General features: G+C 38.6%; 2 protein-coding genes across 4 annotated transcripts in view; both read right to left on the reverse strand.

Annotated features, from left to right (window-relative positions):
- Positions 1-3751, reverse strand: part of ADGRD1 (adhesion G protein-coupled receptor D1) — a 154315-nt gene extending 150564 nt beyond the window's left edge. The window contains exons 1-2 of one of the 2 annotated variants that reach the window (XM_040576901.1): positions 2893-3751; positions 2760-2796 (exon numbers count right to left, since the gene is read on the reverse strand). In XM_040576901.1, coding sequence (XP_040432835.1) covers positions 2760-2796; positions 2893-2961 — 106 coding nt within the window. In that variant the 5' untranslated portion in view covers positions 2962-3751. The remainder of the gene's footprint in view (positions 1-2759; positions 2797-2892) is intronic. The other variant, XM_040576900.1, reaches the window with a different exon arrangement.
- A 15367-nt stretch (positions 3752-19118) lies between these two features.
- RAN (RAN, member RAS oncogene family) lies at positions 19119-25756 on the reverse strand. Of its 2 annotated transcripts, none has more exons than XM_040577640.1 (7): positions 25668-25756; positions 22717-22759; positions 21792-21876; positions 21575-21700; positions 20369-20556; positions 19652-19822; positions 19119-19536 (listed from the first exon to the last, which is right to left on the reverse strand). In XM_040577640.1, exons 2-7 carry the CDS (start codon positions 22750-22752, stop codon positions 19492-19494), a joined length of 651 nt encoding a protein of 216 aa, XP_040433574.1. In that variant the 5' UTR covers positions 22753-22759; positions 25668-25756; the 3' UTR covers positions 19119-19491. The 2 variants fall into 2 exon arrangements, with proteins under 2 accessions (XP_040433574.1, XP_040433575.1); XM_040577641.1 differs by lacking the exon at positions 25668-25756 and adding an exon at positions 23643-23779.
- Positions 25757-25944: the final 188 nt, after the last annotated feature.

The raw sequence follows: 25944 nt of genomic DNA on the forward strand, positions 1-25944 counted from the left end.
AACAACCTTGTTTTTTTTAAAAAACACCCTCTATATAAAACACTCCTAATCCTTCTGGGGTCTCCAAATGAAGTGAAGCAAAACTTATTTATAAAATTACACATATGTGTAGTTCCTTGCCCTACAGTGTCATGTTGTTTTGTTTTTTGTTCCCAAGCAATCTTTCAAGAGCCTGAGGGACAAAAGAGAAAAGTCTTCTAAATACCACTTAAACTGTCATACACCATAGAAAAGCTCCCCAAACCTTGTGAAAATGGTGTGCAAATTGAAACAAAACACAGTATCCTTTGTCCTCTGCTTCTTTACTCTAGAGAGATTAAAACTGCTTGCCTGCTGGATAATTATTCTATCATTTTAGTGTTCTGTATAAAAATGAGATTTCTTTACAATGGACTTGGAGGAGCAAAAATATTATTTTCATGTTATTTTCATCCTAAGTTTTCTTGACCACACAGAGGAGTTTTGAGCTCTTTTGTTGTCTCCCATCCTCATGTTATACTCTTAAAGCTGCAATGCAGACAGGAACTTAAGGCTAAGAGTACAAAGCTGGCAAATTTGCTAAATGTCACAACAAACAATTGCAGATTTGAAAACACAGAACTACAAGCAGCTCTGCATTTCATGGCAATACACAAACTACTCAGATTCCCTTCTGAACTAAACTATGCCAAAGATATCTAACAAGTGATTCATAATTGACCAGGATCTATTATTGGCCTACCTAACTAGGAATGTTTGCTGTTGTCATAGAGGTTTTCCCAGAGAGTGGGAGCATGAGTGTAAATAGATGAGGCAGGGATGTGTTTGGAGAAATGGATGTGGTTCTATGGTTACATTTCCTTTGAATACTTGAAAAATACAGAGAAAAGCATAGTTGCTACAAAAGGAGAAAGCTACTGTCAAAGTAAAAGAATAATGACACTGAATAAGTATGCACAAAGCCAAATCTGAAAATTCCAGGCAACCCAAACTCAACAAGCTGTGTGGAAAAGCACTCTGAGGGAACAGGCTGTAGGAACAAGCTTTAATTTGCATAAACTAAATCTGGGTATGTGTTCAGTTCTGTCTTCAAAGAGCATATTCTAGCTGCTGCAAAAAGAATTAAAGTGATGAGGTTCTATGGTATGAAGAGCATCCACATAGGCAACCTGTGCTAGTGTACCTCCAGCCAGCCCTCAAACTACCTGTTCTATTTTGCAGAGCACAGAACATGCCTGCTGTTTCACAGTGTGCTTATATGCAAATAGTTCTTGCTTCCATTAACACACCTACCTTTAATATCTGGGGGAGAAGGATTAAAGATAACAGAAGTGATAGAAAACATAGAAAAATAGAGAACAATAGTCAGATAAGAAGAATCCAGGGAGAAAATGAATTGATGCCAGAAACTATGTCACAACGTGGCATGAGTTTCATTAGCGGTAGCATCACAACAATGGCATTCCTGTGGCTGGCATCAAACAAACCCATCCCTAAGGAGAAGCTATACTCTAAAAACCTTACATTTATAAGATGGGAAAAAAAATGGGCAAAGAAAATGGGAAACAAAAGAGATACAGCAAAGAAGTGAATTGCCTCGGGCCATGCCGCATGTTGGTGGCTTTCCTAGCTCCCAGTTCTGAGCTATATAAAGCCATGCTGCCACCCCACTTGCAGCCAATCAGCCCCGAGAAGCTTTCCGAAAACAAATACCTGGTGCACTGAATTCAGCTTATACTTGTACCATTACTTCAATGGGTAACTGCTCTGTGTTCAGAACAAAATCACAAGGCTTGTTTACAGCCTTGTAACTGGGACTGATGCTTTCTGGATTTGAGCGCTTCCCCACAGACACCGTATACAAACTAAATGTTGTACAGCTTCCCCCCTTTTTGAGGGAGGCCTTTTTCTCCCTTATGGCTCTATTGGCCAGAAGCCAGTAATCCTCACCTATAGGAAATGAGATGGTGTTTCTTTGTTTTTGAGTGAAGGCAGAACAAAAGATACTAACTGGTCTGAAGATACTGCAATAGCAGACAACATGGCTCTCCATATCACACTGTATTTTATTTTGAACATAATTATATATGGTGAAAACTTAGAAGCACAAAGCAATACATGAATTGGTAAAGCAGTAAAATTGTACTAGTACACCACCATGAGGCTTGAGGTTAAACTATTTATATAAACAGAATAATTCTGCAGTTACACACACAGACCCCCAATAAGCTCTGAGTTTTTCTGCATTGAAAACAGATGAGATTTTTAATATGCTCTATAACCAATTTTAACTTAAGCATGAAGGCTGGGAGGAGGGTAGATAGCTTGAAGCCTTGGCAAAGTACTACAAAACACATAAACTGGCATATCTAACTGTAAATCAAATAATTTAAAACACTGAACACTAAGACCTTAATAAAAAAAAAGAAAAGAAAGAAAAAGAAAAAAAAAAAAAGCCTGTGTAGAAGTCTGATTCAGAAATTCATGCTCAAAAAGGTAATAAACATTGTATAGAGGAATTCTCTACTTATCAAATAAAAATCATTTTTCTCCAAATATATTTCTATGCAGAATATTTAGTAGGTAGTGAATTTAAACTAAGCAGGATGATCAGGCTTTATTATATTTTTAATACAGAGCTTACGTTCAAATGTGGGTTGACTGTTTCTTTAGAGCTACAGAAAATGAAAAATACAAACCAAAATGCAAATCAAAAAAAAAAAAAGAGCAATTAAATATTTAAGCATATTGCCATAAAATATAAATGGAACATTCCTTACCTGGGTGTTTGAGTAGCTGGGAATAGTTTCCATACACCTGCACATAAAACATTTTATAATGAGAGAAAGTGAGGCAAAACTTGCTAAGAGGAATCCAAATATATCTTAATGCTGACCATATTCAGAGCATTACCTGATACTGGAACTGAAATAAAATCAGCAAAGAATAATGACAACAGAGCAGAGATAATAAATTCTCCATGGTCTATTTAAGGTTAAAAGTACAACCAAGATCAAATTCCTGTAAGATTTCAATCATAAGTTTTCCTTAGCTACTTTTCGTATTAAAAGGGACATTTTCCGTGCAAATTCAAAAAGTCTGTTCCTCCAGTGATGATATAATATCCTTCCAGACCCTTTAAGTAGTATTTGCTTGCTTCACACTTTGATCTCTTCATTTAACCATAAATAAATTACTATGATTTGAGAAAAATTAAAAGAAATGTGCATCAGATCCGAAAGTTGTACTGTTCCATGGAAGGAAGTCAAGTATTTCTGTTAGAATCTGTGCCAAAAAGAAAATATCTTGTTTTCAACTTTCTTCCTATGGTCTTTTCCTTTCAATTACTTTCACGTTGTCAGAGATCTGAAGCCAGTTTTGGTTTTGCTAGCAAGAAAATGTACTTCCTTATAGCGCATAGAGCGTATAACTCGCACTATTTCCTCAGGAACTGAGCTGAAAAGAGTTGCTAACTCCTCGCTTGTCCAGCTCACGTTTGCACCTCCATCCCAGATCTTTTTGGGTGGAGAGCAAGTCTGAGTGATGTCATGCTTTCTTCTCAAACTTTGTCCCATTCTGGTACTCTATTTATATCACGTTGCTGCTGTCTCTTTTCTGGGTCCTAACACCAGCCAGCTAGGAACAAGTGGAAACAAGTTAATGTGCTTCAGCAAACAGATTAAAGAGATTACAGTTCTTAGCAATCTGCACACTCAGAGAAGATGCAAAGCCAGAACAATTGTTCCTAATTCAAATGTTTAAGAACAAAAGAACAGATTTTGACAGAAACTGTTGGAGGAAAGCTAAGAGCTATCCATTAAAACAACAGTTTGTATTTTTTTAAAGAAACATGACCTTTGAAAAAATATTGATTTAAATCACACAGCATTGAGAAATTCATTTTACTGTGTCCCTATCAAGAAGGGGAAACTGAGGCACTAACCATTTCACTGATTTGCTCAAAGTTGCCTGTCAGAGCTAGCAAAAAAATAAAAATAAAAATAAAAATAAAAATAAAAATAAAAATAAAAATAAAAGAGATTACTTCTATAATAGCCATGGCAATATTAGTCTTTCATAAAAATAAAAGCAATTACATTTAAGTATTTTTAGAAGAGCATCCCAATTACACTAAGCCGTACCACAAATAACAACCAACATTTTATATGTTAAAGAAAAATAGTAGCTAGAACTAGTTGATATTTTCATTTACTCTTCTCATTAATGTTAAAATCTTGCTTTCAGAAACAAGTTCTCTTCACTTTTTTTTTTCAGTGAAAAACTGAAACAATAACACTAAACAAAATTTGATAAGCCCTCCATCTCCATAAGCCCTGTTCATCTCTTCCCCATATTTCCATATCTACCCCTTATTCATCCTGACATGAGCCATACATAGGTGATGTAAGGAAGACCAGAAACTAAAATTCAGAATCAGATCATGTTAACATCTCAGCAAAATTTAAATTGCCTTTTCTCTTGCCAAAATTTTTCAGTAAATTAGAACTTTCAGCACATGATGTTTTGTCAACCAGGAAAACACTCTCTAAACAGAAGTCAAAGACAAACATGATGCTAATCTATAGAAAAGTGATCACATGCACCCATTTCCATGTGTGTCGTTGTTCACCTGCGGCTTACATTCTGACATGTAGTTGTCCTTCCCTCCCCATACATCCATTTGGTGGCTCTTGGCCCCATTTCTACAGGTGCCCATATAAGTCTATATTTGCCTGGTTCCTCTTCTGAGCTCTACTCCTTCCGTGGCACTAGCCCTCTTTCTTACTTGTCCACTTCTTAACCACAACTTTTGCACCAAACTCTTGGCTAAAGCCAACTTTTTTTTTTTTTTTTTTTTTTTTAATGAAAGTTTTCTAATGACCCTTTCTGTAGGGCTTAGGTAGCTGGAAGCCCAGCAGGTTGCCTCGTGACAATGGGCCCGGTTCACCCAGCTGGCTGCCCAGAGGCAGTGAACTTCTGAAGCTTCTGGTGGTAACCAGCTCCTTGCTAGGAGCTTGGTAGGTGGAACTCCATAGTCCAAGGACTGAAGGGATCATACTTAATTTTGGAAGATGCTCATGCCACATGAATTGCTGTATGTTATCAAAATTAAATATTAAAAATTTTCAATATCACCAAAAAAACATATTTGGTTTGTAACCTTGCTTTGGGATCTAAACAAAATACTTTTGAGAATTCTGAACTTCAGTTCCTAAAAAAATTTTGTTTGCACTTAGTATAACTAGTCGGAAGGCACTCATTATTCACTGAAAAAAAGCCAGTCTGAGTTTTGCTTATTTCCATCTAGTACTTTTTATCTATCTATTTATTTATTTATTTATTTCATTATATAAAGACTCCTTCCATCATCATTGTTAGCCAGAAACTCCTCTATAACCTGAAGGAAGAAGAGGAATCCTTTGTAAACCCCAGGAAGTCTGCATCACATAGTAACAAGTAGAGCCACCCTTAGAAATAGAAAGTTGCAGCTAAAAATCATGAGAAATATTAAAATATAAAAAGAGAAAGACAGGAATTTGAAATATTTGCCAAGAGAGGCCTGTCAAGGGAAAGAATATGCTTACCAAAACAATTGTGAGAATCCAAGCAAACATGTTCACTGCCAGAAATTTTTGTGGAAACAGCAAATTGCAAGCAGACATCAGAGATTATTTGCAGAAACAAATTCTGAATGTATTCGTGTGATCCTCTGGAAACCTGATCTGAAAAGTCACAATGCTTCCACCACAGACCAGAGGTAGCACTGGGCATCTTGTGTGCAAACCAGAATAACTGATCCAATGCTCAGAAGACAAACAATCGCAGCGGATTGCTCTTGAATAACCTGCAGATAAAATAACCTTCACTTAAAGTACTTGAATGTCAATAAGAGCACAAAGCTCTGCATATATCGGGTAACTGTGGACACCCTGAGCTCAGCAGCTGGAGAGATTTCTCCCCAGTACAGCTAAGGGAGCTCTAGTCCCACTAAGGGGGTGAGGAAGGGAGGAGCTGTGACCCCCATGCAACAGCACTGGGGGAACTCCCTGAAAGGCTTCTCGATTTTCTGCCCCACTTAGGCAGAGGGAAGAAAGTGGTCAGGTGGGAGCTGCTGTGCACCTTGGACATTGTTGACACGCAGAATGAACTCCCCAAACAGAACAGAAGGAGGTCTGACGGGCTGCAGAAACAGCTAACAGCTTGCAAGCAGCACTGGAAAAATCACACACCCCATTTTTTTTCCCTCTCCTCTCTTTTTTTTCTTTTTTTTTTTTTTTTTTTTCGGGGTGTGTGTGTGTGTATGGCAGCACACTTCCAAACAAAAAGGTTTAATCTCAAAAGAAAAATCCTTATGATTTATGTCAGTGATTTCAGTTGCAACACTTTCACCACAATAATGAGTGCGACTTATCATGAGATGATTAAACTTCACTTTCAATTTCAGCTTTCCTTGCTCACCTCATTGTTCATTCAGGATAATTATATTATTAAAACAAAAAATTAGAAGTGATGCAGCTGATATTTACCAGGAAATGAGAAACACCTTGAAGTTAAAAATCTTTATTGCTAACTATGCAAATACAAGCAAAGGGAGTAATCCTTTAAAGAATTTGTTTTACACTGCAGAAAACAATCCGTAATAGTTTTCTACCTTTGCTTTCATTTGAATCATTAACTCTCCACAAGAGAGCTGGTGCAAAATTGGCATTGAAATGTTTTATCAAATATCTTAGATTAAATCTTAATATATTCCTTTCTAACTGCTAGATTTTGTTAAGCTTCTCTACTATCACAGTCTCTTCTAATACAGCAACAAATATTCCGGATGAAAATTACTCCCTAGTCAAACTATTTATCTGTCAGTAATAGAAACTATTAACTAGGTTGTTATAGCACCCACCTACTTAAATTTGTAATTTTAGTGCTAATTTTTCTGGCTTGTCATGGACCTGCAGTGTAAATAGCTGTAGAACTGCTGTCACTTAACTCAAGTCACACGGAACAGATCTGTAACTAAAATCAGCTGTCCTTTGTCACAGGGAACATCCAGGGCAACTCGGCTGGTTCTCTTGCAACTGTTCAGATATGTACATATGTGCACCTTGATTATATTTGCACACCTGCGAGGAACGAAAACAAGATTGTGCCATGCATACTGCCGTGTCAGTACACATGTTTGTACGGTCATTTCCATAATGAGTATGTTAGCTGCTCACAGAGCTTCAAAGCAGGAGCAGTTTTTACAAAAGAAGCTGTCAACTCTTAGCAGTTTATTACCTCTTCCTTATACAACATTATTCCAACCTAAAATTGTGAGCCCACACCAAAGAAAAGGTGGATTTTTTTGTTTGTTTGTTTTTAAATAATCACCTTTGTGATAAGTTCTTCCTAAACCTATGAAGTTGACCTTAGGACTCTAGCAGTGGGAGATGCCTTGCACTCGCTCTCAGGTCAGGTTTGATATATTTGCAACCAGAACAATACACAGTCACTGTACTCAGAAACTCCCGCAGAGTTAACATTCAACGGAGAGGACAAGGACTTCACAGAGTCCCCTCCCTACAGTTACTGTAGGAGGACAAAATACAGAAAGGGACACGCTGGAGAAGCTGTCCCTGCTCATAACCACACTCCCTAGATTTGATGGAGAATCTGCATCATTCCTTTGGTCCTCCTTTGGCTTGTGCAGCCCTGTCTCAAAACCCGTCTGGATTTTGCAGTTACCCTCCTAAACCAGGAGCTGTGTCCTGAACTGCTACATTAGCCTTTGTCCCCCTTTCTAAGGTTTAACAGGCTACAGCAAAAGCCACTCTACCACTGCAGTCACTGCAGAGTTTATAAGCAGGAAAGGGAGTTCCCTATATATATATATTTTTTTTTTAACTAGCTACAAGTCTGATTTTTTTTTTTCTTTTTGTACTGGGTACAAAGTCTGCATTGCAGATACTTATATCCAGACTCAAAGCTGCCTCTTTCACTGTGTAGCTCATTTCAGCCATTCAAAGGAGCCACAGATTGGTTTACACCAGCTCCGCCCCAGTCACCAAGTCTGACTTCCAGTTTGTCTTTTGGAAGAAAAATCTAGTCCCATATCATGACACAGGTCCAACTTGCATTTGGCAGCACTTAAAACAAAAGCACAGTAGTTGGAAGGATTGTTTCGGTTTGATTTTTCCTTTTCCAACATCTTATTTCTTTTTTGAGCATGGGAACCGAAAGAGCTCATTAGAATGCATTGGCTGAAAACATTTCTGTATTGAAGTATCTTGCAAGTAGTTAATGCCTTTTTTTAAAGTACATCAGAAGACAACACTTTGTTAACTAGCTCTGTTTTATAATATAGGTAATTTACCCCTATATTGTAAATGAAAAAATGAGAACAGAGGCAGAAGTTATGTTACCTGAAGTCAACTCTTTATCCAGGTGAACTAGTTATCTAGAATGAAGTACTGCATATTGATTAGTATTTTGATCTGTGGTTCCAGCAAGTTTGTTGTATTCTCTCAACTTTGGCTTTAATTTAAAAACCACTGCTATTGAAGCAGCTTCTTTCAATTTCAGCAAATCCTCTTTCATCAAGAGAACCTGCACTATTTAGAGATAGCTATTGGTTACAGGCTGCCCCAAACAAGTTCTTAATGACATCTTCATAGACACCGAAGAATATATTTCCCTCCCTGTGCTCTTCCCTTGTTGTATTACAATAAATAATGATGGAAGGCAGTATTAATCAATAGAGTAACTACAAGAGTTTTAATAAAAGAAGAAACACTGTAGCGCCCCTGATTTTAGAGAAAAGCAGGAAAACAAATCTCACTCAAAACTGGAAGACATTAAAATTCACCAACTGATTATATATTAGTGTCATCGTATTAACCTGTATTGATGTATGGGACAGGGACAAGGCAGAAGACACTGACTCCTGCTTTAAGATTTCTTGCATTCTCCTTTCCTCACAGGATGGACTGCACAAATAGCTTGGGTAACATATCGTAGCACTCTTGTGTGCTGGGAAGAGTTAATTTGCTTCTGTTCTCAGGCATCTAACAACTACACTCCCTTTTCATTGTAATCCCTTAAATATAATCCTGATGTGCATTATGTAACTACCAGTGAAAATCTAGCATATAATAAGTTTTATTTGAACTTAAAAATACACTAACCCCCCTGTACTTTCATAACTCACTGGGCAATTCTAAGTAAACAAATATACAAGTGATTTTTTTTTAGTTCTTGTTTAGAAAGTGTTAGTTAACATGTATTCGCAAAGATGTGTTATTTCTTGTTATTGTACTGAGATCTTCATAGTCAGTGGTTGCTACAGTCCCTCTATTCTATGAAATAGTAAATATCCTTTGAACTGTGGATACCTATGAGAGAACAAGAGATTTACCCATGTTCTTAGAACTAAAGAAAAATAAACATTTGGTCTTTTTTCTTTTAGCACTTTCCCAACCAACAGCTAGCACCTTTCGTTAAAGTTTAGGTTTGTAAGTTTTGTCTAGGGCTGTAAAAAATTGCAGTACCATTTAAAGTTTTTTGCAGTACCATTTAAAGTTTTCCATTTAAACTTCGAAATGAATAAATCACAGGTAAAAGTGCTTTTTATTAGGAAAAAAAAAAAAGATGTGAATAGTTTTCATTAATGATATGTGGAACCTCCATTATTGGAGGCCCTGAGGGACAGGCTGCACAGATGATTGTCAGGGATACCATGAAAATAGTCTGCCTCACCTTGCAGCACAAGGATGAGGTAAATTAGTTCTTTTGGTGCATTCCAGCTGTATTTTACAACAACGACCTCAGAAGTCACAGAATCATGGCATTTCTATAATCTTCTTTCTCATTTATTTATTTTGTCACAGGCAAATATTAATTTTGACAAAAATCAACACTGATTCTCAGTGGAAAGTCTTGTAATAACAAATTTGAATTTACAACACAGAACAAAAAATACCCTAACCAAAAAAAAAAACCTCAAGACACAATAAAGACAATAAAGAACAACTTTAACAAAAAAATAAAACCAAGACATTCTAGACCTATGGAAAAGCATTATGCATAAAATCCTTGTACAGTCTATACAAACTAGTACAATCTGCAAGACGTACACTGCCTTTGAAAGAACACTGCTATAGGAGGGGCACAGATGTTTTACTAGCATGAGGAATAGTTGCTAATAAAATCTGTATTTATAAACTGTGTTACTGTGATTAACAGTAAGATGATTCTTGATCCATCCACCTTCTCAGAGCTGTGATCTTTAACAGTGCAACTAGAATGCCACGTGAGCAGCTCTCAGATGTGCCGCAGCAAGCTACTTCACGAGTTCTTCACTGGGCCCCCAACTCTTGTGTGCAGGTGGATCCATCCCAATCACTGCTAATGAGCCACTCAAATCCTTCTCAGAGCAGTGAAGAACCACATAAGCTATGAAAAAGCTTCATTACTGGAAGAACCGCAGGCATTAAAGTTCTTATTTGCACAACACAATCTAGCAAAAGACAATCCAGGGGTGGCAGTGGCTGTCGTATGATACTGGTCCCTATATTATTTCAGTTAGTAAAAGATTTTGGCAAAAATAATTGAGAAAGTAAACCACACAAGAAAATATTGCATGAGATTTTCCTTGAGTTGATTATACCAAAAAGGACAAACAGAACAGTTCAGACTGAAGAAAAAGCAAACAAACAAAAATCCTGGAGCTAATTCAACAAGGCAAATGCTATCATGGAAAAATATTTTTCTAATTAAGAAAATGTGAAGTTGCTGAGTTGATGCCAGAAAGTAAAATACAGCTTTTTGGCAGCAAAATTTAGGACTAATCAGATGAACATACTTTTATAATGTTATATATGTAATGTTAGGCTGATTATATATTCTTTCTGAAAAGATTTCAGAGCCTGGTGATTCAAAGGCCAAGTAAGCAGGTGAATAACGTCATACATTAAATCACGCACTTAAGTTTTCTTTGGATGAGGTCCCACCTGCTGATTATGGTTATTGCATTACTCTTTTTATTGTCTGTTTACCGTATTGTCCTGTTTATTGGACTTTTGTTTTGCTGTAGTGCCTTGAACATCTTATTCTATATACTGAACAAAATACTTGTTTGTTTGTTTTTTTTTTTGTTTTGTTGTGTTTTTTTTTTTTTCAAGAATAGTTTAAGATTTCATGTAAGTACCAAATATTTAATTCAGTGGAATCTTTGATTATCTGGGCCTTAATGTCAAGCTTACATTAAATTGGCTAATCATATAATAAAAGGGATAAACTAATTTTTATTTGCCAAAAAGCCACTGCCTATAATGACTGCATTTTTGGCATCAATTCAGGTAGTCAGACTTCCTTAATTACAGAATTATTTCACCATAATAAAGTCCTGCCTTCAGAATATATTCCAATTTCTCTTAGTCTTACTCAATTCTCTCTTGCTCTTCTGGGTAAAAGTAACTGCATGAAAATTTCATTCAACTGCTTTGTGAAACAAGTTTACTAGCACAAACGGAGCATATACCCAGAAGCCAATCTGCAAAGTGTTTCTCAGCAAGAACATCTGAGCTTATTACAGATGTACATATTAAAGACTTCTCTTTCCATGGGGAATAACACAGCTCCTGTCTTTTGTAGTTTCTTACTTTAGATCTGGCAAAAGCAATGAGAGGCTGGTGACAGAAATCACATAGGGCACTAGCTTAAGAGTCCATAGTGGCTTCCAAATCTATGTTTGTAAGATTTGAATAGTTTTCAAGTCCAAAGTGCAGCTGATTAATTTGAGAGCATGATAACTGCATTCCAGAATATCCATCAAGTCCCCCCCCCATCCCCCATTTTTGGGTTGTGAGTCTTAGAGTTTTGGCTCTCCGTTGATAGAGGAGGGTCAACACATAAATCAAATCCTAGCATAAATTCTCTTCCATGTACTCTTTTGACCACCGTGACTGCTTTTGGTTTGGTCCCCACCCTACTGTATTGCTTAATAATCTGACTAGAGAAATGCCTTATCTCTGTTGGCTGCCGTAACAATCCCAAAGATTAGAAAAGTCACAAGACATGTTGGAATCACAGGACTGGATTAAAATATAAAGTATTTTCATAATTGAAAAATACCACCATTTCTAACTAAAAAGGATCCAAAAAGGCCACTCATCTTCAGCTGCAAGTGACATCTTAAAATTAGTTATTTAAGGAGTCTATAAATATCACTGAATATCATATTTACATGAAAAAAGTATTATTGTTTTGTAGGTGTTATACTGAAGTTTCCATGGTCAGGGCATATTAATTATACAAGGCACTGCTTACAGACATATCAAAAAGACAGGAGCTACCTGCTTAAGAGTGCTTGAAGCGCACTTGCCAAAACAGTCAACAAAAATAACTGAAAGGAGTAGCGAAACGGGAAAAAAAAAATGCTTGCCCCAGGGTATAAGACTTACAAACTGCAATCCAGAATATGTTACATGCCTAAAATATATTTATTCTTTGCACATTCTTAAACATCCCTGTTGTTTACTCATAATGCCTGATGTAGAAAAAGCCAAGTTATTCACCTGCAAGAAAGTGTGGTAAAACGCTCTGCCTGACAAGTAATCTTCAAATCATAAGGTGTTAATGCAGAATTTGTCATACAGCATCCATGTAAGCCACAGAAGTTCTAGTGAGGTCAACTGACCCGTGCACAATGAAGACTACTGATAGAAAAATTATTTTCTGTTAGATTTTTTTTTCCCTCTCTCCATAGAGCTTTTTGCCACAGTATCTGCCAGCACTACCTGAAGTGCTTTCTAGCAAGGCACATGAGCTGGATCAGCTTATCTCATGCACGGACACAAGAAGCTCTTTGTTGGATACAAAACTAGTCTTACTTGAACTCCTGTGGTAGAGAATCATTCAGTGAAGGTCTCAGTTGCCAGGAGAGGTTTCTTATTTCCCTGCCCCTGCAACCTGCATCTTGCCCCCCACCACACACACGCTACTTTCTTCTATTTGCTTTGATATCTAATAGCAGACTTCCATTACGTATAACTGTCATTAGTTAGCTATGCTTTGGAATGTTGTATTAATCACTATCACATTACAACAGGAGAATTTTGTTCTTTAACGATTATTTATGTATTTCTTTAGCTGCTCTCCACACCTTTTCTGGTAGCCTGACTTGCCCGCATACTTCAATCTTCCTACCTTTGAGTTCCCTCTCACTACACAGGTTCAGTCCCTTACAACAGGTGCCGTCTCCCTGCCTTGTGAAACATTTTGCTCATTGCTTTATCTTACCAACTGGACTATAGTTCTGAGGATGCCACGTTAGTTCTATGCCATACTACCTAGCTTTTTCTGTGTGATAGCTGCCATCAGTTCCGCCAGTGCTACATCAGCTAGGAATATGCCTGTGTAGCCAGTCATGCATTTATTTCACTCTGAACCAGGGACCTCAGCTGGACTGTACAGAGGCCGTTTATCCCATACTACACATGCCACACAAGGTACTGCGGCACAGTCAAAGAAAACCATCACAGTCCAGTTCTTCCAGCCAACCTCGTTTCAAATCTCAAGGTCTCAGCAGAAGAACATTTTTCTCCCTTACTTACAGTCTCATTAGAGACGGGAACTATAATACTCAGATCATTGATCCTGCAAACTTTCTGTGCATGTCACTATCTGTACTGCAACCTGATCATAGCATGACATTACATGAAACTCTATGAAACTGTGCTGTACAACATTTTTACTATTATATATCCCTCACCATATTTGTTTTGCATAAAGATTAGGGGATCAGCACTTCACGTGTGGGTTCATTTTTCCAGGTAAAGTTATACTTTAATTAACTGTCAATTATTATTAACCTTTAATTTAACCAAACTTAGATTTAAAAAATAAAAATAAGAAAAATTGCTGAAGAGTAGAAAAATTAGGAGGATATGATAGCAGAACCCAGGCTCTGCCAGCAACTCTTTAGAGTGCTGTGCTTGTTTTTTTTTAAACAGTCTTTTGTTATTTATGCAAGTCTCCCTGTAATTCGCTCTTGGTCTATTTCACACTGTTGTGGATTTAACTGAAGATGAAGGAACAACCAAATAAAAAGCTGTTACATTTGTCTTATGCTGCATCAAGAAAACTGCGTACAAAGAAAACACTTATCCACTCTTTTAAACTTCTATCAACTAACAGCTGCTATTATACATGGATTATAACTATTTACTACTGTTAATAAACCTAAAAGCATCCACACCATTTCCTTCTTGAATACAAGCTGCTTGTGTGAGCTCAAGTACATTTCAATACTTTTACTTGATCAGAGCAGCAACAAAGACAGTGTGCCCCACCATGTGGTTGAAGCTGGTACCACAAAAGCAATCCTTTTACATTCCAGCAAAGTTTCGTGCAAACCTGGAATTAATCGGTGTTATTAGATGCTCCACAGCCAATATGTATACAGCCAGCAAGAGAATTATGCAATAGCCACTCATTCTAAAAAAAAAAAAAAAAAAAAGTTTTTGGAAACTATATCAAACTTGTTCAGATCGTAAGAACTTCTCCCTTTAATCAGGTTTAAGCCTCGTGTATCAGGCAATTTCTATGCTTCTGATGGCAAATGAACTATCTCAAACAGTTCTTTTACACATAGCCCTTGAAATTTACTGTGCTCATTTACTGCAGTTTGAATTCAGTGTTTTATAACCGAGCATCGGTTCAGGTGTTGAAATAAAACAAAATATCCAGACCTAAATGAGAAATAAAAGTACTAGTTCCAAAAGCAATAGGCAATGGATAACGCAAAAAAAAAAAAAAAAAAAAAAAAAAAAAGGCACGTCAAGATTTTCTGTTTCTTATAACTCACCTTATTTATAAATGGGACACACTTCTCCATCTTGATCTCTTTCCCTAACACCCACCTTGCAAACCCAACCTGGGATCTAGAAGTTTAACAAATTTGTAATGGTGTAGTCTATCAAAATAGCCTGACTGGAAAGTTAACTTTCCTTTATATCCTCAGCAGAAGCAAAACACACATCACTTCCCTCCTGCACTATTTTCAGTAAGCACCAAGATGCAACAGTCATCAGCATGATCTCTTGTGCAGTGACAAGCTTGAAGTGGCAGTGATAGGAATTCATATCACAGCTGGGAAATTAGACAGGTCCTACCAGCTTATGCACAGTAACTTTTACATGAAAAAGTTCAAAGTAAACAAGAACCATTTACACTAATCACTTACTTGCTTTTCTTTAGTTCTACACTTCGTGCAGAAAATTTATAGCTGTACTAGCAAAGATTCTGATGCTTCCAAGTACAATCAGTGATTTTGCCACTTAGACATAAGAGGAATCACACACTGGTGAAAAATTTTGGTCTTAATAATTTTGGTTAATAGCATAAAAAACAAAACAACCTTTGAGCTTCCTGATTATGACTATTTTAATCTTAAGAGTTTTCATTTTAGCTGACCTTTCATGAATTGTCAACGTAGAAATAGATAACAGTAAATTGAGCTCGTTACCTCTTCTAGTAACTTGGAGCTGTTTCAGATGAAATTCAGTTTTAAATGCTTCCACTAAGTGTATTAGAGATGGTGGATCAAAAACCATTTTAAGCGTTATATGAAAGCGTTTGATATTTTGTGAAATTTGTCCTCGCTTTTGCCCTCTCAAGTAAGCTGGAAAGATTGGAATCTCAGCTCTCCTTTTATCAAAGGGCTCTGGGATCACAGCAGGACAAGTATCAAGCATGACAATCCCAAAAACCACACCTATTCCTATATTGAACTAGCACACTTATGAACATCATCCCATTTCAGTGGCAGCTTCTAGAACACTAAGATTTCAGGGAAGTACCACTTATTCATTGAACAATCCGTTTGCTTTTTGACAAGTTAAAAGAAAATTAACAATAACACATTTCAGGATATTCAGTAATTGAGTAATGAGATACAAAAAGAGAATGCGTCTTGGCTCATCATTGAGACACTCTAGGTCTGGTAAATAGGTCCGCATGTTAAGTCTTGCTTTCAAGAATAAAATTCTTCCAAGTTTAACTGTACAGGACTTGTAAGCCAGTTGAGTTTGTGTCAAAGCCAAGAGTGCACCACTTTTTTTTTTTCCACCTTCTTTGCTGATGAGATAGCCTGCACCAGATAAAAAAGTTGCAGACAAGCCAGAGGGCCCTGAACGCTGAAAAGTTACTACAGGTGTTTTCAGGGTGCTCTTGCCTTCATGTTAGAAAACATTACATGTGACTAAACTGTCCTAGACAGTATTCTCCTAACATTGGTTCCCAGCTTAAAGTGTTTCTTGTAGAACTGATTAAGTGTTTCAGGACATGTGCAAGAACTCCTTCATGGGATGTTCGTATAGCAGCTTGTGTTAAGAAAAAAAAAAAAAGTTAAAAGCAAACCTTTCAGCTCATTGCAAAAGCCACACACAAAAACCTACAAATTAATGCAACCACATGAAAACTGACAGATGAAAGCAAGAGATTTAGCTTTGCACACTTTTTCGGTTGCTTCTAAGACACTTCTTTCCATCCCACTGCAGAGGAGAGCCTTTAGAAGGGCTCAGACAACTGTTGCCCCTAAAAGCCAGGTGAAAGTGACCAGTAGTCAGATTCAACTATCTCCGTTTTAGGAAGAAGGCAGGAAAAAAGTCTCAGCATTGCTTTTTCCAGCAGTTTATATCAAGACTATAGATGCATTTTGTTGAACTGTAACCTGCAGACAGCACAGGGACAGAGACTTTGACCCTCTTGGCATACAGATTCCCGCTTGTAGAAATGTTGGCAAGCACTTTTCTAAAGCAATTTTCTATTGGAAGCCTAATAAATTCAAGGGCAACCTCAGCTTTCCCAAGGACACGCTCAACCCTCAATTTAGAGGTACAGTAAGCAAAAGCAAACCATTTTCTCTGACAGTTTGAGCTATTGCTTTTGCCCCACCTTCTGATTTCCAGATGCACTAGTTCTCCAACTACTCTAACACAAGCCTTTGGACTTGGACGCTAACATTGCAGCTTTATTACAGAACTAGAAACAGTAAGTAGGCCTGCAATTCATCTCACTTTTGACAGTTAAAAACTGGAAGTAGTCTGTTATCAAAAAATCTGAAAAAAAAAAGATCTTGGAGTCAGAAAAACTCACCCAGTGATGTATAGTAACATATCAAGTCCTACATTGAACCTAAACTAACCCTGTCTACATCCAGCAGCCAAGCAGGACAAACAGCACTGCAGATTGTCTTATTAGTTCAGTCACAATGGTGTTGGAGGTCTAATGATGTGACTATTTAGTACAGAAGTTCTTGGTAAGTTTTATTCTCATTTCTTAATAGAGGAAATTATCTTGCTAAAACCCAACTTGTGAAAAGCTTTAAAGCTGTTAACTTTTTAAAGTGTTATAGTTAAGGAACTACAGCCGAGGAAACTGGATGTGCACATCAGGGGAACCCTCATTAAACAATTAACAGCAGCTAAATATGAAAAGTCAAGTACAGTCCTGCAACAAGTGGATTTGATCCCACACCCAAAACTTTTCAAGTCAAAAGCTTTACTTTACAGTAGGACTAGTATTATTGCCTATTCTCAAGTTTTTGTTGAGTTGGTATTAACACTGAAGCTCATGGTGGTTCTACTTTTTAAACAGTTTTTTCACTTTTCATAAATCTTTAGCTGCTTAACTCAAATGCTAGTACCTGCCTACAACAGGGGCGGTGTAGAGATCACATCAAACATTATGAAACAGGGCAAACATACTGCAGCTTTGTCTTCCCTTTAGAGGTTTATCAACACTGCAAAAACTACTTCAGTTTCCTAAATGATTCGCACTTTTAAAACACTGTATTATTTGGAAGTTAGACAACTTGATGACAAAAAGGCTTCCACAACTAGTGAAGCAGCAGCAGATATTCAAGCTAGCAGTATTAACCAAGATATAAAAAAGTAAATTAGTAAACTACAGAAGAGAGCCCATAATATGAAGCTAAAGCAAGATCTTGTAGCAGTAAAATTCAAGAGAATGTTAAGTCTATCTTTACAACTCATGTATGATGTTCCTAGTTTTCCTTAAAAAGTCTCAGGTCCCAAATACAACTCACCTTCTCATTAACTAGTTTTAAAAACCCACAGAACTTGAGCTTGCACTAAGTAGGCAGTATTGTTCTCTCCTTCAGATAAATCAACAGTTTCTGCTAACATGTATCAGAATGAAGTGTTAAGAAATACTTAAGTAGGAGTTACATATACAAACATGCAAGTTAAAAGGAATAAATGAAATGCTCCACTTTATTAAGAAACCAAAAATACAAAACTGAAGAGTTCAAGGCTTCATGTACTCAAACACTACTGAAAAATGGTATCTTAAACTTAGTTTTGTTTACTAGCAGTACTAATATTGACCAAGATTAATTTCTACAAGATAGTGTTAAAAGTAGACATTTTCCACCAGTTGTGCTGTAATAAGCTAGAGTTTCAAATTAAGAACTTGGTGCAGTTACAGTAAAGTCTAGATATTTATATATATGTGGCTTTAGTTAATATGCTTTTCTGTAGCCAAGAGCTTTTTAGCTCATCTACAGCTGTTTTCTAGTTAGTGAGTTTTACGATGCTTAGAGAGTTTAATCAACTATAGCTCTACTGAATGATGTTCCATGCAAAGATACAGCTTTTAGTCACCTAACAAACCTAGCTGCCATTTGTTACTGGCTACTAAAAAAACACAGAGCTCCATGAAGGCATGTTGGAAAACATACAGTTGGAAGTTATAAAGTTGAGAGACCGTATCTGAAAGTAGCATATGCAAACTGAGCTATGCTTCACTCCCAGGTCACCCTGCAGCCCAAACATTCCCACTCACATGGGTCAATTTATGCTTATCTGGTGATCTTGCCACTTACCACTCAAGTGTTCACTCCTTTAGTTTTACCTGGCAGTTAGTTCAGCTTTGCTCAGATGCTTTAATTATATGCATAAGGAAATCAATGGAAGGTTATAACTGTTAGCTTTGATTTAGTAACAGGGGCATAACATGAAGAGAAAGGAAATAGAGTAAGAAGTGCAGTAGGCAAGCAAGGATTAGCCTTAACTGAAGAACAGAAGACACTTCAAGAGAGTTTTCTAACAATGCATGAGAATTCACTTGCTTAGAGATATTTGAAATACAACTTTATTATCTAAACAAAAAAAAAAAGAATGGGAATGACAGAAACAAGATTTACCACTTAACACTCTGTGTGACTGCAGTAGTCTTATATTTGAAACTCAAAAGGGGAAGTAATTGCAGTCCAAAAAACAGCTAAATATGCAGGTCCAAAATATGAAGTTTTGGTTTTGTTTTGTTGTTTTGTTTGTTTTTTAAACTGCCACATTCACTCCGAAGCCCATTCATCTCTTTCAGCATCCCAAGATTAAGCACATGTTCTGCTCAGCTAGATAATAAAGTGGCAAACACGCTGCACCACTGACATCACAGGACAGTTGCCTATAAAACTAGACTTCTGACGCTGGGCTCCAGCTTCATCCCTCACAGGTCATCATCTTCATCTGGCAGTGCAGTGGTTTGAGCAATCTGGAAAAGAGAGAAGTTATACTTAGGAACTGTTTTGTTTTTTTTCCAGTTAGTCCCAGGAGTCCAGATACTATTCATCAGGCAATCATTTGACCTTTGCCCCTTCCTCAGTTACCTGTAAGTCTTGCTCATACTGTGCTGCCAGTGCTGGGTCCATAACAACTTCAGGTGGTGCAAGAGCAGGCATGGCAACAAACTCCAAGTTGGGATCTCCAATTAGCTTCCTAGCAAGCCAGAGGAAAGGCTTCTCAAAGTTGTAGTTACTCTTAGCTGAAATGTCATAATACTGACAAAAAAAAAGTATATTTTGTACATAAGACATACTTAACACTGATATTTAGAACATACCAAGATTAACAAGCACAATTTACTCTATTTTTATCATTATCATTGTATTCTTTTTGACTGTGTAACTTCTGCTTATGCTCTCAGAAGTAGTTATGATTCAAGTGTCTAGAGATGTACCATTTCATGCAAATAGTCAGAAATTTATACTTTTACAAAACACAATCTGATCAAAAGTGCAACTTTCAGGAGGCAGTGGTACCTCTTATGACTTGGTCTACTTTGAACTATCTTACTTCTGCATCACGATGAGATTCGGAGCAGTAAAAGCCAAATGTATACAACAGAACTTACAGCTTCTGCTCAATACCAGTGATGATGATCATCACTTAACAAGATCATCACTTTTCCCTTCCCTGAAGTTAGGTTCAAGTAGCCAATGGGATGTAAGTTGAAATATTATAGCCTGTAGTGAGAAAGGCAGAACACCCAAATGTAGCTGATAGACTTAGTAAATCTAGATTCCTACAAACTCATGACATCATACCTGGAGATTCTTCTTCCTGTGGAAGACAATGGATTTTGCCTTGACTTTCCTGTCCTTAATATCCACTTTGTTGCCACAGAGCACTATAGGGATGTTTTCACATACCCGTACCAGGTCTCTGTGCCAGTTAGGTACATTCTTGTAAGTAACTCTTGATGTTACATCAAACATTATGATGGCACACTGGGCTGTAAGAAAAGAAGTCAGGAGTTATACTGGAAGAGTAAGTGCTTAACTTCCTTATAAACCAGACTGAGAAAAAGTACCCATAAAAATCTTACATTAGGGGTGCCTGCATTAGCTTTTTCCTCACAGTTCTGAGAGTACACTGTTAACAAGTTCAATGCACAAGAGTCTGCAGAGCTCAGCCCATGACCCTGTCATCTTACATCTTCAATGCCCAAATACCAGCAAGTTTTATTCAGTCCACTGTCCTACTAAACACCTTACTGTTGCATGACATAGAAATAGAATAGGATTACAAAAATCAAGTGTAATTTACCCAAACATTTGACAGAAATTAGTCAATACCCAGTTAACTAATCTTAGGCATCCTATCAAGGCTTTCAGATAAGTTGAGAGCTTGTAGTCCACATCTCAGGATGCCCTTGTCCAGAAAAGTTTTTCAAAGAACACAGGGGCTTGACTTGATCCTGATATTTCTAAAGGAAAAGCAATAGCGTCAGAATCTAATCATCCCTTGCAGAATATTAAAAAAATATGCAGCTGACTGAAGTACACAAAGAATAGAGCTTAGCCAAAGAAAAACTAAGGGGCTGCCGCTACTTCTAAAGGCAACTAGCCTCTGTCAAGGATATGTAGAACTTCACTGTATCTGAAGATTTTACAGTTTGTGCATTCCAAGTCTTTGCACCAGCACAGGATGCTAATACAGATACAAGTTTTACTAACTGAAATGCAGACTTTCACTTTTTAACTGCTTTATTTCACCAGATGCATCTTTTAGGGTGCACAATCGTTCATTAATACTACAGCCTGCAGTAGAAAACTGAAACAAAGTCTTCCTACATCAGGGCAGGTTGCCTAGCAAAGGAAATATCTGTATCTGTATAAGAAGTTTGAAAACTCAGAAACCAGTTCAACACTAGAAAGTCAAGCAAAAGCTTTCAGATTGGCCAAATTGAATAGAATGAAGGCTTGACCTCTGACAGCTACAGGGTATTCCTACATATAAACACATCTTACCTTGGATGTAATAGCCATCTCGCAGACCACCAAACTTCTCCTGGCCAGCTGTGTCCCATACATTAAATTTAATAGGGCCTCTGTTAGTATGGAACACCAGAGGATGAACTTCAACACCCAGCGTTGCTATAGGAATAGAAAAGAGCATTCCACTTAGTAAGTTGTGAACTGTACTTCTAACTAAAATATTAGATCTTGAAAGTTTCTTCAGACATACCTACATACTTCTTCTCAAATTCACCAGTCAAATGACGTTTTACGAATGTTGTTTTACCAGTGCCACCATCACCAACCAGGACAAGCTGTTAATACATTAAAGCAAAAAAAGAGTTAAAGCAACACACTTCGAGGCATTTATTGCCCATTTTAATTACCACAGAGACTTCAGTCTTCCAAAATGCTGTAAACAAAGAACTGGAATCACCCATGAACTAACTTGCTGTATTGGGACCCCATTTATTAAACCTGTTAATCTGTAACTCCAGTCAAATTTATGTAATTCCCATAACTGAAAACTACGATGTATTATAAATGTAGTTCTACTAAGCTATAAGTAACTGAATTAAGAACATTTGGGTTATTCAAACAGAATGTAACAGCATTTAAATAAACTCATTTAAGCATCCAAACTGGATAAACTCACTACAATATTACAATTAAAAAAAACTGTACAACTTGCAATTGGGATATCCTAACCAAGCATTGGAAGAAACACAAGTAACAATCTTCCATGAAGCAGTCTTAAAGACTTCTGGCTGTTAAAATGAAAAACTCTGTCCTGAAGTATGTTCTGCCCCCCAGTCAGAACAGCATGGTATGTTAAATCACTTGTTAACTTGATATGTTAACTTGTTGTATGATATGTTAAGCACATTCTGCTTACTGCTATGAACGTCTCTTTCAGTAAGTTTTAATGTTTGTTTTTTCTTGTTTATAAAATGATACTTACATTAAACTACAAACAGCACTAGACTGACAACGGAACATAATGATGTGGTACAAATCAAATGCTGGTTGCATTATTAATGGAAAAGCAGCACTTCAGACCCAAACCTACCATCCACACTGGTACTTGAGAGTCGTTCCTGCTACTTTTCTACTGAAGAGAAAGAACAAAAACAGAAAATATCGAAATCCTTTACCTTAAACTGCACTTGGGGCTCTCCTTGGGCGGCCATGCTGGGTCTGCAGGGGAAATGGAAGCATGTGAGCTCACAGGCGCCGAGCTGGTTCAGGGCCCCGCCGGAAGGGGCTGGGCGCCCTTTTCAGTTCCCAAACCGCCTCCCGAGGCGCGTGGCTCTGCGCGCCACTCGGCAGCGGCCGGCGGGGGGCTGCGGTCGGGCCCACGCCGCTCCCCCCGCGGTCCCCTCTCCCCGCCAGCTCCTCCCCGGCCCCAGTCCCGGTCCATTGCTGCCTCCCGCCTCCCCACACGCGGCGGGATCGCTCGGAAATGGCGGCGCCTCCCCCCACCCCCCTCCGCCCCATAACGGCGGCGGGCGCCGCGCCCCTCTGCTTTTCGGGCCGGTTCCCCCAGCCCGAGCTGAACCCCCACCCCCACCCCCCCAATACCGCCTCACGGAGGACTGCCCTCGGCCCGGCACCACAAAAAGCCCCCCCCGAGCCACTCACAAGCGGTTATAACCCACCCCCCATACACACACATGGGGATGAGCCGGCCGGGGGTTCTATGGGGGATCCCAAACGGCGCCTCCCCACCCGCCCCCCCCTCACAGCGGGCCCAGCGCCACCATGACTGGGCAGCGCCGCCTCCCCTCCCCCGCGGGCCGTTCCTCGAGGGCCCCGCTCCGCTCTATCACCCGGATGCCGCCCGCCCTGGCTGCAGGGACAGAGGGGAGCCGGCCCTCACCCCGCTCTGAGAAGCGGCGGGAGGGGGGCGCCGCGCACGGCCGGCGGCCTCACAGCACCAGCGCCGCTGAGGCCCAGCCGCGCCGCGCCCCAGCCCCGCTCCCACACGGCGCCCACCTCGCCCCGCTCTCTTCTCCGAGCGGCCCCGCTCCCCCCTCACACCCTCGGGGGGCTGAAACGGAGGCCGCGCCGACCCCGTTACCTTCCGCGAGGCTCCTCTCAGCGCCGCTCCGCGCAGTGACTGGGCGCTGGGAAGATGGCGGAAGCGCGGTTCAAATGCCCGGAGAGCGACGCCGCGCGGCCGCGGGGAGGGGGAGGTGCCGCACGTCACGTGGGGTGCGGCGGGGCAGCGGGCGGGAGGCGGCAGGCGCGCGGCGGCTCCGCTTGAGGGAGCCGCGGCCCGGCGGTCGCAGCCCCCTGCGGCCGCCGGTGTGAGAGGGGGGGCCCCGAACCGTGGTGCCGAGGGTTGATGGGGAGGGCTCGGATAGACCTCGAGGTCCTCTTACCCGTTCGTGTCCTGGAGAACGGGGTCGGCTGCCCCAGTTCTTGGTCCACATCGAGTTTTAAAAGCGTACGTAGGTGCTTGGAGCAACTACTAAGGTGTCGCTGGCACCGTTTAATAAAGTGCTTTGGATGTCCAATTGGAGGGTTTAATCGAATTACTTTCAGGTAAAAACTGTATTCAAAAGGGCTGTCCTTAAATATGCCTTACAACCATTATTCTCACTTTATACAAACTGATCTGCATTCATTACAGTGCACATGAATGAACATAAAACATGTACTGTAAGCCCTATATTTAGAATAGCTTTCTCACCCCTCATGTCCAGACTTGAGTAGAACAAAGTTGCTCAAAAACTCTTTAAAACAACATAAAATAGATGTTTTGTATAGATCTATACATACCAAGTTCCCGAGTTCACAGATACCCCAATTTTTCCCTAGTATAGTTACAGTTACCCTAGTTCTCAAATTTTTTCCCTAGTATAGTTAAGCAACTTTTACGTGGTCTGCATAAAAGGTGTTAGTACATCCATAACGCAGAATCAATGAACTTTAAATATCTCTGTATTGAAATAATATAAAAATATTTAATGGCAGGTGAAATACACAAATGTAGTTTATATCTTGCTCATTTTCTACGTATATAGCAGCAACGTGTACAGAAACTTTTGCAAAAATCGTTGCACTCTGCTGTATGTTTTGCTTATTTGATGGCAATACAAATATTGCATAAGATTTTCTTTGTTGGAAGAATCACTGGCTTGTTGAACTTGCTTTCTTTTTGGACAACTTGTTTGTGTTTGGTTTTTTTTTAGCATATTTGCTCATCATCTCTAGGTGTCAGGAAGGATATTTTTCAGAATATATAATTAATCTTACATTTTTCTCAGCACAATTCTATCTTTATAAAACCTTGTGAATTCCACCTCTTTTCTTGACAAATAGGCAGGCGTTTATAAATAGGAGCCCACAAAGCCACATTAGGGGAGTTTGGCAGTTTTTAAGAATATAAACGCTTCCAGGAAAAAAATCAATCTCTAACTTTGTTTATAGACCATTCAGTGTACTTTATAAACTTCTCAGTAGTGTTATAAATGTATTACTAAACGACTTTTTCCCCTTCAAACATAAGTGGTAATACTATCCGATACTTTAATTTGAATTATTAAAATAAATGCCTAATTAAGAAGTCCCCTGTTGTAGGTTTTGAGTTCCTGTCAAATATTTACAAGTCATTAAATTACTATCTGGGATCTAGGTTTTATTATCATGTATAAGTAAGTGTTCAAAACATCTACAGAATATCTGCTCCAGATAGCCACATTCAGCAAAGTTAAAAAAAAACACTTCCAAGCACTCATCAACAGCATCAGATCGCTATCTAAGAGATTGGTGTCCACAAGATATCACCAGGTAATCAGCAAAATAATTACCTTTAGAAGATCTTTACGTTTCCTATAATTTGGCTTAGGTTAGCTGAGAACAAACGTAGCAACTCACTGAAGCAGATAAAAAGATTTACGTAATACAGTAAAAGACAACCTTTATTAGTAAGTTATTTAAGGACAAATGAGGAATGGTACAAAAGGTACCTTTATGGGAGATAAATAGCTCCAACAGTATCATATTTTAGAGCTGCTTTATCAGTAAGAAGAAAAAACATTTTGTAAACTGTAAAAGAAGACAACAATATATGCCAGCAAGCAATGGAGAAGAAGTATACCTCCCACTGGTTGTAGAAAAGTATCTGGAATATGAGCTCAAGCAGGAACGGAGGTCTGCACGCTGATGTTCAAGGCAACACAGGAAACTACACTGAAAGGTTTTAAGACAAAATTAGTCACTTTCAGTATGGATAGGTAACATGGATCACACAGTATTAAAATTCAATCAAAATATGCATTTGAAAGACAATTTTTATTCTTTTTTTTTTTAACCGTGTAAAGCTGACATAAAATAAAAAAGCATGTCTTACTCCAAGTTTCATTAACAGACTATAC

Source organism: Cygnus olor, chromosome 17, assembly GCF_009769625.2.
Source record: "Cygnus olor isolate bCygOlo1 chromosome 17, bCygOlo1.pri.v2, whole genome shotgun sequence".
In the NCBI taxonomy this organism is placed as follows: domain Eukaryota; kingdom Metazoa; phylum Chordata; class Aves; order Anseriformes; family Anatidae; genus Cygnus; species Cygnus olor.

Bases quoted from the DNA above. Each gene is read 5' to 3' on its own strand.
- RAN (XM_040577640.1), bottom strand. From the start codon at position 22,752: ATGGCCGCCCAAGGAGAGCCCCAAGTGCAGTTTAAG. The intron at 21,701-21,791 runs GTATGTCTGAAG...CTATTCCTATAG, and splicing joins ATTTGAGAAGAAGTATGTAG to CAACGCTGGGTGTTGAAGTT. The intron at 19,823-20,368 runs GTATGATGTCAT...TTTTTTTGTCAG, and splicing joins ACAGGAAGAAGAATCTCCAG to TATTATGACATTTCAGCTAA.